This window comes from Symphodus melops (genome assembly GCF_947650265.1).
Source record: "Symphodus melops genome assembly, chromosome: 19".
Classification (NCBI taxonomy): domain Eukaryota; kingdom Metazoa; phylum Chordata; class Actinopteri; order Labriformes; family Labridae; genus Symphodus; species Symphodus melops.
Window position 1 is genome coordinate 10838468 of NC_136709.1, and position 15826 is coordinate 10854293.

The 15826-nt window shown below is 39.1% G+C and overlaps 2 protein-coding genes and 1 long non-coding RNA gene across 4 annotated transcripts in view; all 3 read right to left on the reverse strand.

Annotated features, from left to right (window-relative positions):
• LOC306840366 (delta-like protein 4) overlaps positions 1-6198 on the reverse strand; it is a 94796-nt gene extending 88598 nt beyond the window's left edge. Inside the window, exon 1 of the mRNA XM_079369600.1 lies at positions 5945-6198. Coding sequence (XP_079225726.1) covers positions 5945-5950 — 6 coding nt within the window. The 5' untranslated portion in view covers positions 5951-6198. The remainder of the gene's footprint in view (positions 1-5944) is intronic.
• Positions 2414-5938, reverse strand: LOC306840369. The gene is made up of 4 exons (XR_013781320.1): positions 5773-5938; positions 4921-4966; positions 3789-3837; positions 2414-2560 (listed from the first exon to the last, which is right to left on the reverse strand). It is a non-coding gene; the product is annotated as an uncharacterized lncRNA (long non-coding RNA).
• A 1706-nt stretch (positions 6199-7904) lies between the features above and the next one.
• Positions 7905-13599, reverse strand: vsx2 (visual system homeobox 2). Of its 2 annotated transcripts, none has more exons than XM_079370602.1 (5): positions 13026-13599; positions 12636-12720; positions 12072-12195; positions 9185-9365; positions 7905-8843 (listed from the first exon to the last, which is right to left on the reverse strand). In XM_079370602.1, the coding sequence occupies exons 1-5, from the start codon at positions 13453-13455 to the stop codon at positions 8494-8496; spliced, it is 1170 nt and encodes a 389-aa protein (XP_079226728.1). In that variant the 5' UTR covers positions 13456-13599; the 3' UTR covers positions 7905-8493. The 2 variants fall into 2 exon arrangements, with proteins under 2 accessions (XP_079226728.1, XP_079226727.1); XM_079370601.1 differs by having other exon boundaries at positions 7905-8906.
• Between the last annotated feature and the right edge of the window lie 2227 nt (positions 13600-15826).

Sequence of the window (15826 nt, forward strand, 5' to 3'; positions counted from 1 at the left end):
TGGGACGACCATTTCCTTTGGGTGTGATGATGCACGAAAAACCAGCTTTTGATCTGACACAGTTACAAGAAATGCAACAGACATATGTTAAACATTTGTTTTCTTTTGTTTCCGAGTACTCAAGACAAGTGACTGATGCTTTGCCCTCACCTCCTGATACCCCTATCCATAATTTCCAACCGGGTGACTACGTCCTAGTTCGCAGCTTAAAACCAAAAGAAGGCGAGCCACGCTTTGGACCGCCCACTCAAGTACTTCTTGTTACAAGTACGGCACTCAAAGTCACAGGTCAACCACAATGGATTCACGCGTCCAGGGTCAAGGCAGCCCCGCAGACAACACCGTGAGCTGTGACATTGGTGACTGTGAACCCATCGACTTTACAAGACGTGACAGCTGCCAGCTACGTCATGGACAAGGGAAGTACAGACTGATTCAGAGATTCAAATATTTTAGGAAAGATCTTGTTCAATATCTTACAATGATACGTGGGGCAATAATCTGTTATTTGTTTTTCTCTTGTCTTCTGGACTCACCCACAATTATGCGTGAACGTAAAGAACGCAACCTTGCTCAGGAACCATGCATTGATTCTCATATCTGTCAACTCAGTTACTAATTTGACTATGTTTCAACATCCTGTTAGGAACGTGGCCTTCTACTGTCATCCAGGGGTTGTGCCAGGGGATCATGCATCATGCAGTCCAGAATCGACCTCTTCTGCAGATTCTGGTTCCATTTCCTACATCAATAATGTGGACTGACTGTGTGATGATGATGATGCTCTGCGCCTTACACCCTTATATCATTGACATAAGTTTATTGAGGGATTCTAATGACCCCAGACAGTGGAAGGGATTCCACGTCCCTTTGCCATGGGGATACACGTGCTGCATTTCCTATTGTAGGTGACACAACTTTTCTCCTGTTTATGGATAGACAGGGAGGTTAGTATTGTTGTTCTTTTTGCGCGATAGGTAAGATTTTTTTATTTCTAGTTAACATGGGTTTTTGTTTGTTATTTTGGATTTGGGGCCGTGTCTTCCATGTCAAAGAAGGATTTAGTCATTTGAGTTTGCAGTTATGATTTTGTTTTTGAATAATGAGATGTGAAATATAAAAAAAAAAGAGAGGGATGTGATATGAATAAGTATTAGATTTTGGTTTCATTTTGTGTTATGTTTTTATTTTATTTACTCTTGTTTATTCATTTTCTGTTTTAGATGTACTGTGTACTCACCATAAGAAAAAGAGATAGCAGAACACGGATTGGGTTTCTCCCTAGAAATAAGCAATTGAATAAAATATAGGGTTTTCCCACCGGTTCTGTTTAGTCAAATAGTACTCAGGAGTTCTTTTCATCCTAATTTCTTTCTTTGCACTAAAACATCATGCAAATTTAAGTAAAGAGATAAGGTTTTGGTCTCCTGTAAGCAAGTTTATGGTCTATGAGTTGTATCTGTAATTTTCAACCACTCTTCTAACATTTTTATGTTATTTGGGTCAAGTTAGAATAATTTTGATTTCTTATAGATATAAGACATGGACCATACTCTTGTAGAAGGTGATGGTGAGCGCTGTTTTAGGAAAACCAAGATTTGGTTCCCCTAAAGAAAAACCTGTTACATAAAAAAAAGGGGGAACTGATAGTACGAATTTCTGTGAATACGTTCAGTTTGGTTACACTTTGTAGAGGTGACTTTGCTGTTAGCAGACCTATGATCTATTTGGAGAAGCTATGACCATATGGGAAGAGAGGATGAACTGTTCCTCAAATATAGGTCTGACATGTGAAGAGTAAAGGTCATGTGTTTCTTCATACCATGTACAGAAGTATCTAAAGTGGGAAGGAATTTGTGACATCTGTTGAACAGTATATAAGGGCTCTGCAACGACTAATAAAGTTGTCTATTCCTCAGCCTGCACAACGTCTCAGTGTATCTGTCAGAATAGAACCACGGCCGTGATTATGCTGCATTAGTATTTTCCAGTCTGTTGATAGATTCAGCTTTAGGGACAGTTATATTATTCAACCCATCAACTGTAATATCTGTGTTAAGCTCATCTTTGCAGCATTTCACACTTGCATGCTTATCTGCCCTCACACCTTTGTCGCACAGCAACATGCCTCTCTCTCTCTCCGTCTCTCTCTCTGTGTGCTGCTGCTGTTTTCCAAGACACACTCTTGCCTGATAAGGGCTCCCCAGCTGTGTCTCCTGGCTTCACTTATCACTCTCCAGCAACAAGGCAGCACAGTATCTGTTTATGTTTCTCTTCCTCTGATAAGTACAGATTGGACTCTTTTTTTTTTTTTCGCCCACAAGCATTCCTCAAAGCTTCCTTCTTCTGCCAAATCTCTCGCATAGAGATTTGACGTTTTTTTTAATTGCAACCTGAGTGGCTGACACTGAAGGAGGGGTGATGTCATTTATTTGAAACATGAGACATAAAAGCAGGGAGAAAAAAAAAGGTGCTCAGGAGATTATATATTAAAGTCTAACAGAGTTTGTGTTCAAGCTCAGAAGGCTGGAGCTGGCATGTGAAGTTGCCCACAGATGGCCTGTCGGAAAAAAAAAGAAAAAGAAAAAACAGATCAGTGGAAGGCTGGAGGGCGGCTGCAGTGGACGGCTGCTGGTGTTGTGCCACACATCATAAATCTTTCCAGGACAAGCAGACAAGTCCAACTTCAAGAGAAAATGGATAACCACTAAGGCAACAGGAACAGAAAGGATTCTTTGTCTGGAAAGTTGAGGTAGCACAGGTTAACCAGGGACACAAACGTTCACCATCCTACTGTCATTCTAATGTTTAATGCATTATATTAAAAATATTGTATCATTATAAAATGAAATATATTATATTTGCAGCTGTAAATTTTGAAGAAATGTCAAAAAATTGGTCGGTGTTTTTTTTTTTTTTTTTTTCAATTATGTAACTTCCTTGTTTTTTTTCAGACTTTAAGCTAACATAATGAAAACAATATTTAGCAGAGTCAATCAGAAGCTTTATTGAAAGGTTTGCATGGCTGAACTAGCTTTATATTAGCACAAAAATAATGTGACAATATCTTGCACAAACTGTTAATACTGATTTTATTCCACTTTGGGGTTCATATGGATGAGTACTCTCAGACAGTGAAGGGCAAAACAGAGCAGTTTGGCTCTGTGTGATCAACCAAAGAATGACATTCTGTGGGGGAAAAAATGAACCTTTGGGGGTCAAAATCAGCCCCCATCCAGGACAGATCATTTAGCGGCACTATCAATCCAGTCTAAATGACTGCAGTGCAGACAGCCTCGTCCTGACAGCAGCAGAGGAGTGACAAGGGAGGAGAAATATTGATCAAGATATCAGATCATGTCACCTCGAGGGAGCGTGTAATGAACGCCTGACAGACATGCAAAAGAAGGACGAACATTTCAGCAGAATATGTTTTTGTACATCGGCTACATCATATCAAAGATGTGATAGAGACCAATCCAATTGGAGAAAGGTTCGATTTTAAAATGAAGTTTAACACTGCCACCATGTGGAGGAAGGTTGAACTACACACGAGCAGAAAGACGAAGCCTTCAATGCAAGTTTTCCTTAAACTTCCTGTTTTCATATTCACGTGTTATTCTGGAGGTATAAAGATGCAGACTCTTCTGGAAATACGTCTTCACTCGCACACTTTTTCTGATGTGGACCCCCGGAAGAACAGGTGAGCTCTCGGGTAACTCTCGCTCACTCTCAATCAATACACGTTTACAACAACAGGCACAGTAAATCAAATGGATGATACTGACCCTACCACTTCACACAGTCTTCACTTCTGGCTTCCAACCCCAGAATTAACTGTTAAGATACAAAAAAAAAAATCGTTTTAATCAACTAAAATAAATGTGAATATTGTCATACCAGACAGATCAATATGACTTGATTCATTGCTCCTGTATACAGTTTTGGATTTACAACAGATTGTAGTGAAGAAGTGCATTGAAAGAAGTTATAGTTGAAGTTAGTGTAACAAAATTGTGTTTTTCTTCTGGATTATGAAGGGTGAGTGTCTGTCTCCACAGGAGTTGATCTCCCGCTCTCTTTTCTTTTATTCCGGCGTATAAAGCACAGTCATCAAAATGACACAACTGAAGGATTCACATCTTCAATTTAAGACAGATTTCCTTTGCTGAGGTAGGTACAGTGGCCAGCTAGGAACTCTGCAGTTACGCTGTTACACCAGCAGGCGGCAACACAATAACATTAAAAAGACAGAGACGTCACTTTAGTAGAAATTCAACAGAGGTTCATTCTTCGAACTCGGTTACATTACATGCACAAAAAAGATGAAGAGAGGCGTTTACGCTCACAAGCTCCAGACGAGTCGTTTGCTGCATTAATTTGTTCTGAATGTTCCTTAACCAGCATGCTGTCAACCTTCCTAGGAGTGAAGAAGAATAACGACAATCCACAGAGACACAGTGGAAGACCAAAAGAACTCAAAGTTGTAAAACCACCTTTATTAGTTTGGTTTGTGATGGATTGATTTCAGATAAAAGATTTTCAGTTTGACATGAACTGAGGGAGGTGCATTGTTTTTTTTTTTTAAAGCATTACATTGACTTATTGTGTTAATGCAGTAAATAACATCTGTGAATGGTAAATATTACTGAATCATCCCTAAATCAAAGATGTGCTTTTGTTGTCTTTACAACAAACTGTTGTCTTGCGTTGATCACTCCGTGCAGCAGAGGGCAGAATAACACCACATTTCACTTCACTGTGGTTCTTCTAACTACATCTTGAGCGTCATCTCAACTTCACATGCAACCAGAGCTGGCAGTCCTCCCAAAATGATCTGCATGGACTTTGCGTGAGTGGACAGGATTTTTCTTTTTTTTTAAAGCGGAGGAAAACCTCAGTTATGAAAAATACTCGTACCGTACAAGGCCGTAATCTCAGCAATGAAATCGTACTGCTCGTACCCCTATCGAAAGAAAATTGAAAGTTAATATTGCATTAGACCAAATCTTTCCATAAAGCTCCCTCTCATCTCACTCAGCGGGTAAAGAGATGATCTTAAAATGGTCTTCACCAAGCAGACTGTCCATCAGGGATACTGTGAATTACCTCCTCGTATCCAATGTAAACAGCTTGATCTTCAGTAAATCTGCTCTATCATAACCTCCCATCCCACTCTCAGAGGATTAAAGAGCTGTGCACTTTAGTGCAATAATCCTAACCATGTATGTCTTGGCCTCAATAACTGAATTGGGTTGAGGGTCTGAGGTGAGTCTATTGCAAAACACTTCAGTCACGCAGCCACACATGGCTTTTAAGCTCAGGCAAAATTGTGAGGAATCAATGTTCTTAGTTTGTCGTTTCAAATCTGAGTCTAATTCTGCTAAACTTGTAAACTGAACTAAATCAGCCAAACGTAGGCTTCATACAACCATTGGGAATATGATTGTCAACAACAAAAATACTGTTTAAGCTATGCAGTTTTTTTTCTTCATATTTTATTATTATATATTTATGTATTTATTTATGAGTGATAACAGGTAGTGTAAAGTCTTAAAGGAGATACAGTATCTTCAAACAAAGTAGGCCTATATTAACAGTAACTACAACATATAGGCCTACTCTGTTTATCTCGACTATAGAAATAGGATCCAAGCCTATATGTCATAATGTCAATGAAAGCAACATTAAATGTTCACCAAATGTACACACATCTACCAAAACAAACTGTTCAAATCCTGATCATATGATCATAGTCACCACAAACAGCACCTGTGATTTTAGATCAGTACAGCTGAAGGCAAGAACGACTGTCGCGCTCAACATTATGAAATAAACAGATTCACTAAACGTTACCATAGAAACAAACACACACAGCTCATGTTAGCGAGCTAACAGCTCACTTAGCTTAACCTCAAAGCACCGATTCAGGACGCAGACTTACCTTCATCTTGTTCAACTCTTTTTTACCATCCTTCTCTTCAGCGTTCTCATTTCATGTTTCCTCCACGTCAGCATCCTCATCCGCATTTCCTTTTAGCCAACTTCACCAAAATAAACACGTCACACCATCGACTGGTTATCACCCAATTATTGCATTTCATCTAAACAAACTGACCCTTTTAGTAGGCCTTACTCTCAGACTGAAAACACACCTGAAACAGAACCAACCAATGAAATCAACCAAGTTGTGGGGTCACTGGGACGTCATGACGTCATCACATGCGTGGTGGGAAAACAGTTCAATTTACGGTCGTTCAGCTTTATATAAAGTGGTAGCTACGAGTATCTCTCTCCTCTGCCATCATTGTGCTGCATGAATTTCAAGAGATCATCAAAATTATTCACCCTGAAGGATCAAAAGTTTAACGTCAATTTATCCAACTGTTGTTGAGACATTTAACCAACAGACGTGACCAGCAAACATTGCAATCCTTAAGCCATGATGTTTCAGAATGACTTTTTATATAATACTTGATGAAGCTCGGTTAGACCAAACTGTCGTTTAATTAAATACATAAATTAAGACCATGCGCGAGAGCGTTTTTCATTGTCTTTAAATTTGACCTTTCTCTGAAACGTCTGTGAAACACTCAAGTATGAAGACAGTTTTCAAAGAATGTATTGTTATTTAGCTTAAATGGCTTTTAAGCGTAAAGACATGAATTTCCTCAGTTCCTCAAGTGTCCATTTGAGGTTGGTTGCAAAAGCCCAGGAAGTCAAATACACACCTATGTTAAAAAAGTGATTTTACATCTTCTTTTGTCGACTTTGGTCTTGTTCATGTCTTTTTCACATACTGTGTGGGATATGAGGGGTTTGAATATGTGACTGTTATGACTGTTTTCCGTGGGTGCTCAGGTCCTGTTTAATATGGCGACCACCATCATTTTCAAAACTCCCCTTCATTAATAATGGCTGATGTCACTGAGACCATGTTCACATTTTATACAGTTTGTTTTATCATAATTATTGTTGATTTACATTTGGTGACTGTAATATATATATTTTTTTTATTCTTTATTTTGCTGCAGAATTGTTAAGCAACAAAGTAAAACAAAAAGCCTTTAAAAAGTAAAGTCAGGTTAAAGTAGCTCTGTTGTTGAGCTCTTTCTCTGCTAGTGTGTCACAAATGTATTCTAATTGAGCTAAATTTTAAAATAAATCTTGAATATCTCTGCTTCTTCTCTATGGTTGAGCATTTTACTCTCCATACTGATCTATAACATCAAGGTTCCTTTTACCATTCTTTCTCTTACATTACTCTATCCCACTCCAGTCCATCATTAATTATAGTGTATATCCTTATCTGTGTCAACAATATAATTAGCAACCTTTTACCCATCTTGTGACATCATGGTTCCAATCTGAGAGCCATTCAGTGTTGAGACACTCAGCAGCACACCCATAATAGTCACCCCTTTGCCCCTTGAAATTGCTCTCTGTTTAATTGGAGTAGAACTCATTAGGAAGCTCAATCGGCTAACTGAGGATGAGGTGTAAACTGTGGTATAGATTAAAGCTAGTGCAGACATATAGAGGTGTTGTTAAGCTGCGCCTGACACAGAGCCGGAAAAATGAAGATTGCCAACAAATAAAGCTGTTAGACTCTGTCTAAGTATTTCAACAAGAGGATGAAACAGCTTGATGATCAGCTGGTGGTAGCAACTCTTAAAGTGATTAAAATCATAGGGAGGTCATCCTACAAAAAGAGTGCCTTTACCATTCCCCTAGTTTCATCTGAAATTGAAAGCTCTGAAGTGTAACAGACAGGGACCAACCCAAGCATAAAAGAGTTCAGCTTGGCCTTCAAAATAAAATCCTTTAACAACAATTTAGACTGCAGAATAAATAGACACCAAAAAGCCAAATTTAATAAAAGGTGATTTCTATTTTATGCTTTATATTTTTGAGTTATACATATGCCTGCAAATGAAAACACAAACATTTTTAAGACTAGAAGAAAACATCTTTCAAAATGTGCCTTAGTGCCAGAGATTAATATATCAAGTATATACAGTGCGATAAAAGAGAACAAATACTTTCTTTCTCTTTGAAGAGTACTGTCGGTGGGATGGTTCTGATCTCACATGTCACAATTTTGAAGCTGTACACACAACTTTATAAACAAATGTTTATCAAGATGGAAATATAGACCTTAAGAATGTTCTTTTGCAGTGCTTTAACTGTTGTACTTAATAAACTGTTGTTCCTCTTGCTTTACATATAATTGTGGGATCTATGTACACTAATGTTGATGGTTTTATTCCCAGTCAGTCAGATTTTGTTTGCTGTCCAAAAGCGAAAACAACTACGTTTGGAAAAAAATCAGAAAAAGTGCATTTGCATCTTATGTGCAGAGCCAGTTTAGGCCAGATCAGTGTTCTTCCAAAAGAAGTCCAGTTTCAGAGAAGCTTTAGAGAAGTCAAGGAGGGATGAAACCCTATTGGTTTAGTCTGTACAAGTACAGAGCACCAGTCCTCAGAAAAGTCTTTATGGACTCCGCTCCTTATCTGCTGGACTCACAGGGTCGCAAGTTTTCTCCTCAGCCGCCTGTCTCTCTTGTTTCCCCTCCTGTAGTCTCTCCTGACAAACAGTCCCCAGCACTTTGGCACTGTGCTCCTGTGCTTTGGCCCTGAGTGCAGCGATGCTGTTCTCTCTCAGCTCCTCTTTAGAAATGGTGGACTTGACCTCGGACGTCTTCTCCTCGGCCTCTGCTTCCTCTGCCCTCTGAGAGCTCGGCTGCTGCTGCTGCTGCTGCTGCTGCTGCTGCTGCTGCTGCTGCTCGTCACACTTTCCTGTGGGCGGGGGAACTGCGGTCTCCGTGGACTTTTTGTGCATCCCTGCAAAGAGTTGCGGGTATTCAGATTTAGCATTGCGTCTGTTGATTGGTAAGCCATCTTGGACTGAAAATAGCAAGCAAAAATAGTTCCGGTTTAGAAGATAATGTATGAATGCAGGATGGCGATGCATTACCAGATTAGAGGATGAAAGTATTTGATATAATACAAAGTATGTGCCATGTACTCATTGTTCAACTACAGTGAAAATAAGGCTTTTTTGTCTGCATATCAGTCCTTCTCTTTTATCGTGAAACACTTAACTTTAAGTTGAATCATGGTAAATTGACACCACAAGACAGAGATACAGAATTTTTGTGGTAACAGAAGGATGCCAGCCTCACCAAGCAGCCAGGGGGCGCAGGATTCCATGATGCCGTCTTTGGCAGACTTGAGGATGGACTCTGGCAGGGGGATGGAGTGCCTCACCATGGCTCCATACAGCCCGTACTCTGCCATCACAGTGCTGCGGCCCCAGCACTTCTCCCTCTTCCTCCACTTGGCTCTGCGGTTCTGAAACCACACCTGTGACAGGAGGACACACAAACGGATTATTAGTTAACACCACCTCCAGTCTCTCTTCCTTAATCCATGGTCTGTTGAAGTAAGTTTTGAAGAACTTGGCTGAGATTTAGTCCATTTCTGATGCCTCTTTGAAACTATGAAGATTATCTCTCATAACTGCCTGCAATCGTCCAAAGTAAGATTGTTTGATTAAAGGCATGGCACAAATTAGACAATGACTCCCTATCACTGGAATATGGTGAAGCAATAGTGTAACTTTTGACATCAGAGGAAACAGAGTTAGGATTTTTTTTTTTTCTCTCAAAGGTTTCCAACAGTCTTTTGGTCTGAGTTTGGCTGTCACATTTTTTTTTCAGTTTAATTTAATTTAATGTTTTCATGAGGTCAAACATGTCATATCTTAATATGTCGACCCCACTAACATTACAAAAAAACAACAACTTCAAAGCTGTTGTAACTGCAGAGAGGATTACTTTTAAAAAGGTACACACCACTTACTATAACAGCGTCACATGATACAAAAAAAGATACAAAAAAAAAGGAAATTTTCACAACCCGTGGACCCAAAAGTTGCTCTTAATGACCTTCAAAATACAAATGAATTGTTTATTAGTAAAGCAATTTTAAACTTGATTTTTAAAAAAAAAAAAAGATATTGTGTTATTGCCTTTCAGCATACAGGACGGTATTTTTGAGTTGACCATTGTTGAAATCTTTTGTGTGATCAAAGTAAATTAAGATAAGTAATCCTGAGTTTAGATTCAGCATATTGATTTCCCATAACACCATGCAGGCTACAGGTGTGAGGGAGCCCTGCCTCATGCAGAGCTCATCTCCTGCTGCTTGAGCTGTGGCTCTGGCACATATACAGACACTTCACAATGCTTTAGGGCTGCAGGCTGTGTGTCAGCTCAGAGAAAGAGAGAGAGAGAGCGGATTCATTGATTGTAAAGCAACAACACAGGATGGTTAAACTCTGCTTAGACTCCTCTGATGGTTCTGAGAGGGGAGAGGGAAGGGGCTGCACCAAGGGGACAGAAATTGAAAACGATCAAACCGTTTTTATCTTCTTGGTAATTCTGATGATAACCCTTATTTCATACAAGACACTTTTTTTCAGGAGAAATTGCTTCTGTGGCCCTCAAAAGAGAGATGGCGTGGAAGCAGGAGGAGGAGTGACCCTGGGGCACGCGGAGGCTGATTGAAAAATAAGTTAATTTCAAGCCCAATCGATGGCGGCCAGGCGGGCAAATATCACGGGAAATTAAACTACCGGGACTCGGGGGAGCCGCGCTATTGACCCGTGCTAATAAATTCAATGTAGTTATTTCATTTGAACTCCCCGCGCGTCTCCTGCTGCAGCAGCCCCACGAGCCACTGTGATTTAACTAATTACACTCAATGAGAAAATTGGGTGTTAATTTTATTTAGGAGGGGAGCTTCTTTATTTATTTCCTTTTTATTATTTATTCTGTTGCAGCGCGTAATGAGAAAGAGATTAAAAGGCGGCCAGGCAGATGGATGGTCCGGGTCACACCGCAATCTTCTTCCGCCTTGATAGCTTGATTAGGTCGTTAGCGGCTCCACGAGAACAAATTGTTTCACATCCAACTGAACCTGATGAGAGATGATCTGCTAAGGAGGAGGTGCAGGAGGAGGCTGAGGAAGAAGCTGCGGTACCAGGCATACCCCCCCACCCACAATAATGTCTGACAAACCTGTACACATATTGTACGTAATCTAGGCCTATAATTGTGTTGCATTTTCCCAAGACAATCATGTTGTGTCTTTTTAAATACATATTTATCAAGTTCATGATTATACAAATGTAGGCTATTATTTCGGATATGAATAGCCTTATTTCTTATTAGACCTATGAAATAATTATCTGATATTTATCATTAAAATAGAAGAATGAACACGACCTCTATCAGAGTGGTTTATCTTTATCTGACAAAAAAAAATAAAAAAATGTTGATAAATCAGTAATTTCAAAGATTGCCTAAAGTCAATTATATATAAATGATCACATATGTCAATTTTCCCCCTTCTTTCTTTCTTCACGAATTTACATATGTAGGTTGCACTAATTGTGCTATTGCATTATGGCCAATAAATAATTAGCTAACAACGGTCAGCTGTTGCATTATTGCTGCAGGCTAATAATTGCTGCTAAAGGCTATGACGTCGATGATATAGCCTATTATTGATGTCGGAATTAAGACATTAAATAGTAAGCCTCGAGTCATTTATATAAAGCCTTGCAAAAAACAATATGAGTGAATACTCAACAAAATAATAAATGAACTTCAAAATATCCTCTTTGTCATCCTGATATTTCTGCTATATCCATTCAACGTTATTATACTGCAGATGAGTCTGTAAATGGGTCCTACTACACATATGCCACCTTAACTTAACTGGAGTTACTTTATATACTCTTCTTGTTGTTGTTGTTGTTGTTATTGGGGTTTTTTTTCGTTTTTTTTCTTTTAGCTGTGTGCATTCTCAGGTGAAGCCAAGTAATCTCTTTGGACAATTTGTATAATGACAATAAAAACATTCTATTCTATTCAAAATTAGCCGACTATTATTTGTAGATTAGCCTACAAAAAAACTAAAAACTCAAAAGAAAAAAAAGTGTGAATTAACGAATGAAAAATAGTGTTAATTAAAACAGGGTGTTAGATCAGAGTATGTGATCACCTGTATCCTGTCTTCAGGCAGCTCTGTCTTCATGGCCAACATCTCTCGGGCGTAAACATCCGGGTAATGCGCCTCGTTAAAGGCCTTTTCCAGCTCGTCCAGCTGGTAGGAGGTGAAAATGGTGCTGTGGAAACGGGATATATAATTCTAAATACAGGGAAGTATTACAACTTGATATATAAGGGCCTCCAGGAATATTTTATATAAAGGTACAAGCCAATGTGAGTCGAATGATTAAGACAAGAATGAAAGTGAATTTTTTTCTAAAATAGCCAAATAAAACAGAGAGTATTTTATTTTTAATATGCAAAACTGTACACACTTAAGTAAATCAGATCAGTGTCACACTTTTAGAAGTCAATGATAATAAATAATAAATGTAAATAATCTGAGGCTAATTATAGTCAATTGAATTCAGTGTTTGAAATATAAAATTTTCTGTATCAATTATTTTAATAAAACAAAACGAATTACTCTATGACAGATTAAAATAACCTTATCGTGACAATTTTTTTAAGTATTTAACGAAAACAATGAACACTGTAAACAGAGATCCCTACTAACCGGTGACGTCTTTTCTTGCGTTTCTTGCTCTGACTCATTGAAGACTTTGAGAGTTTTCGTTCATTTGAAGATAGATCTTCCGAGTCTGGATGAAATAAGAAGACAGTGCTTCAGAAAAATGAAAGTCGATCACACAGAACAATACGAAAAGAAAATTTAGAAAAGGAAATGCAGACGGTTAACAATGACCCAAAGCAGCTATTATTGAAAAGGCCAATAATGTTAGATATTTCATTTATAATTAATAATCAAAAAACAACCACAAAACGCTACTATTAAAATGTATACTACTAACTACTACTACTACTAATAATAATGATAATAATAATAATCCATCTGCTCTGGGATCATTAATTTAGAATGAGTAGGCCTACAGTGTTTGCAGCTGACCTGAGCTGGCGGACTGGCTGGTCTCCAGCGGGCCCGCGGACCTGCTGTGGGGCTGCAGGTGAACATCATGCGCGTCCTGCAGCACCGTCTCTAGAAAAGCTGGCTGGCTGTAAAACGTCGGAATTCCACCAGGACCGATTAATCCCATCCCCATCCCCATACCCATTCCCATTCCTCCGTGGCCCAACAGGGACCTGGCGGCGATCAGGTGCGCACCGGCCGGTAGAGAGCCCAGCTGACTTCTTGGTGCCGCGGACTGCTCCTTGTTCAGCCCCAGAATCTCCTGGATACCGAAGCCGGTGCACCTGGGTGGCGGATGAGGCGCGCTGCTCTTCGGCTGGTGGCTGTTTGTTCCTCCATTCGCTCCCAGAGAGGTTTTCTCCGACAGATTTAAACTTTCCGACAGCACAGCACCCTGTTTCCCCGTCATGCTGTGTAGCCCACGATACAATAAAGGCCTTTATTTTGACTAAACCGTCTCACAGGATGGTCCCCAGTGCATGATCCTCTATACCACACCAGAGCTCTTTAGAAAATGTTCCTTTTATCCAACAGGTCCATCCCAGCAAGAGGCTGCCGCCAGCAGCCAATCAGGTGCAAGGATTCAGGATTCCTGTGGATCATGGATGCATTATACGCCCTCCGAATCATATCTGCATTTTTTTCCAGTGCTGTATGGATAAACGCGGAGAGGATTTAGGCTAAAGGAAGAATGGTGCAAGAACAAACACGGTATACTGAGGAAATAAACGATTTGACAACATGGATTCTTTAAGATATAAAAACGACAAGAGAAATTTTATTACATATTTACAAAACGCATAGGCCTACATTAAAACAAACTAAACTCACTGCAGATAGATAGGCTATGATGGCTATTTATTGCATCTAAATCGTTCACACTTGAAGTAGGCCTATACTACTTTGAAATTGTGTGGGCTGAGAAAATTACCTCAATCTCTAAGAATAAATCAGTATTGCCTTTCGCTGACACACACACACACACACACACACACACACACACACACACACACACACACACACACACACACACACACACACACACACAATAATTGATCTCCAGATGCTGTGGGAAACTCATCACACGCGAATCAAAGAGCCTCCCAAAAACGACAGCTGGACGACATGGAGCCGCGCGCGAGATGCAGACCTGATCCCTTATGAGCAGACACACAGGCTGCAGAGATTATTTGAAACTGCAAACCATACAGTACACAAGTATAAGACTATCACAATAACTTCAGTTTTTTTCTATCACGTAATAAAAAATCCATTTATATATATAATAGTAATTGTATTGCAATACAGACTCAATGCTTTGCCTTATAATGGCTAATTATAGCTGTCAGAAAAGTAACGAGACTAAATGTCATCATGCACATTTTCTGTAGGTCCATTTAAGTGGATTTAAATATGAATTCGATATTTTAAAGTTTGTTATAAAACACAATTGCAGAAAAAATAAAGACGTTTAGGTAATAATTTGATTGTTATTACCAGGAAAAAAATGTAGGAAGCAGGGCCATTTCTTCTTGGTGTTTTAGTTTCAAGCTAATAAATAAATTATTAATTCTCTGTTTGAGGTTAATTTTACATATTTGTGCCAAAATAAAAACTCACGGCACGTGGTATGGATCTCCTGCTGGTAGCTTTGCTCATTTTTGTCATTGTCACATGTGCATAAATTCACTTGGAAAATGTATAGCAAATTACAGATTTGCAAATTTTAGTGTCAGTCTAATGCATCAGTTCTAGTAACTAAATATGGTTATCCTTAAAAGAAAATGCAAAAACTAGAGAGAGGCCAATTAGGAAAACATTACGTAAAAAATGCACATGCGCATAATAGATATACTGAACAAAATAGCAAGAACACGGAAAATCGAGCCACGCACCTGAGAGGACTGCTGGTTAGAGACTACATGCGCAATGTTTGATGGCTCAAGCGTCAATAGTAACTGAACCTTTTAGTCATATCTAATATCAAACTGTGTAAAAGTAGCTGATGATTAAGAAGGAAGACATATTTCTGCTGCAATTAGTGTCCGGTCAGATGAAAGTAATTGGAGCCTATTTAGTGGAAATTCTATTAATAAAGAAATAATTGTTATCAGGATATGCTAATGACACATCCGCCTGTTGGGATGGAGTCGTTTATTAACATACAGGCTTGAGTCTGCTGGGTGACTTGTCAATTACAGACTAGTTACTGCCCCTCTTACTCCATCATCACTCCTGCTGAAATCCAGTGGCTTCTTTATTTTATTTGTGCTTGTTTGTGTCCTCTGTGTGTAGCTTTTAATAATCAATCTTCTCTAAAACTGGCTGCTCGCTGATTTACATGCAGAGGAGAAGCTGCCTAATAAGGCTCGAGATTAAGGGAAGATGTAGTTCAGTCATTTGTGTAGATTGGGTTTGCCCATCAAAGAGCTGCAGGATCTGACGGCTGCAGATTAAAAAAAAGATAACAGCTGTTGGGGAATTTTAGTTTATTTGCCAACATGTGGCACCACCTCCAACTAACCAACATCTCCTTTTCTCTCCCCTCTCCACTTCTTTGCATTTTTAAATGAGTAACTTAGAAATAAGAAAATAAAGTGTCCTGTACAAATACAACCACACATGCTAAATATTCAGTGATGAATAGTCTGTAACCTTCACGCAGCTGTACTACTGCAGGTCTAAACACTGCTGTGCGAATAAACGCCCACTACAATGAATATCATATCCTGCTGATGCGACTGGAAACGCATGAAATTCATTTTTGATCATGAATAACT

Coding starts and splice junctions, on each gene's coding strand:
- vsx2 (XM_079370601.1), bottom strand. CDS start 13,455: ATGACGGGGAAACAGGGTGCTGTGCTGTCGGAAAGTTTAAATCTGTCG. Junction 12,196..12,635: donor CGCAAGAAAAGACGTCACCG/GTTAGTAGGGAT, acceptor CCGTTTCCACAG/CACCATTTTCACCTCCTACC. Junction 8,907..9,184: donor CTGCGCCCCCTGGCTGCTTG/GTGAGGCTGGCA, acceptor TGCTATTTTCAG/TCCAAGATGGCTTACCAATC.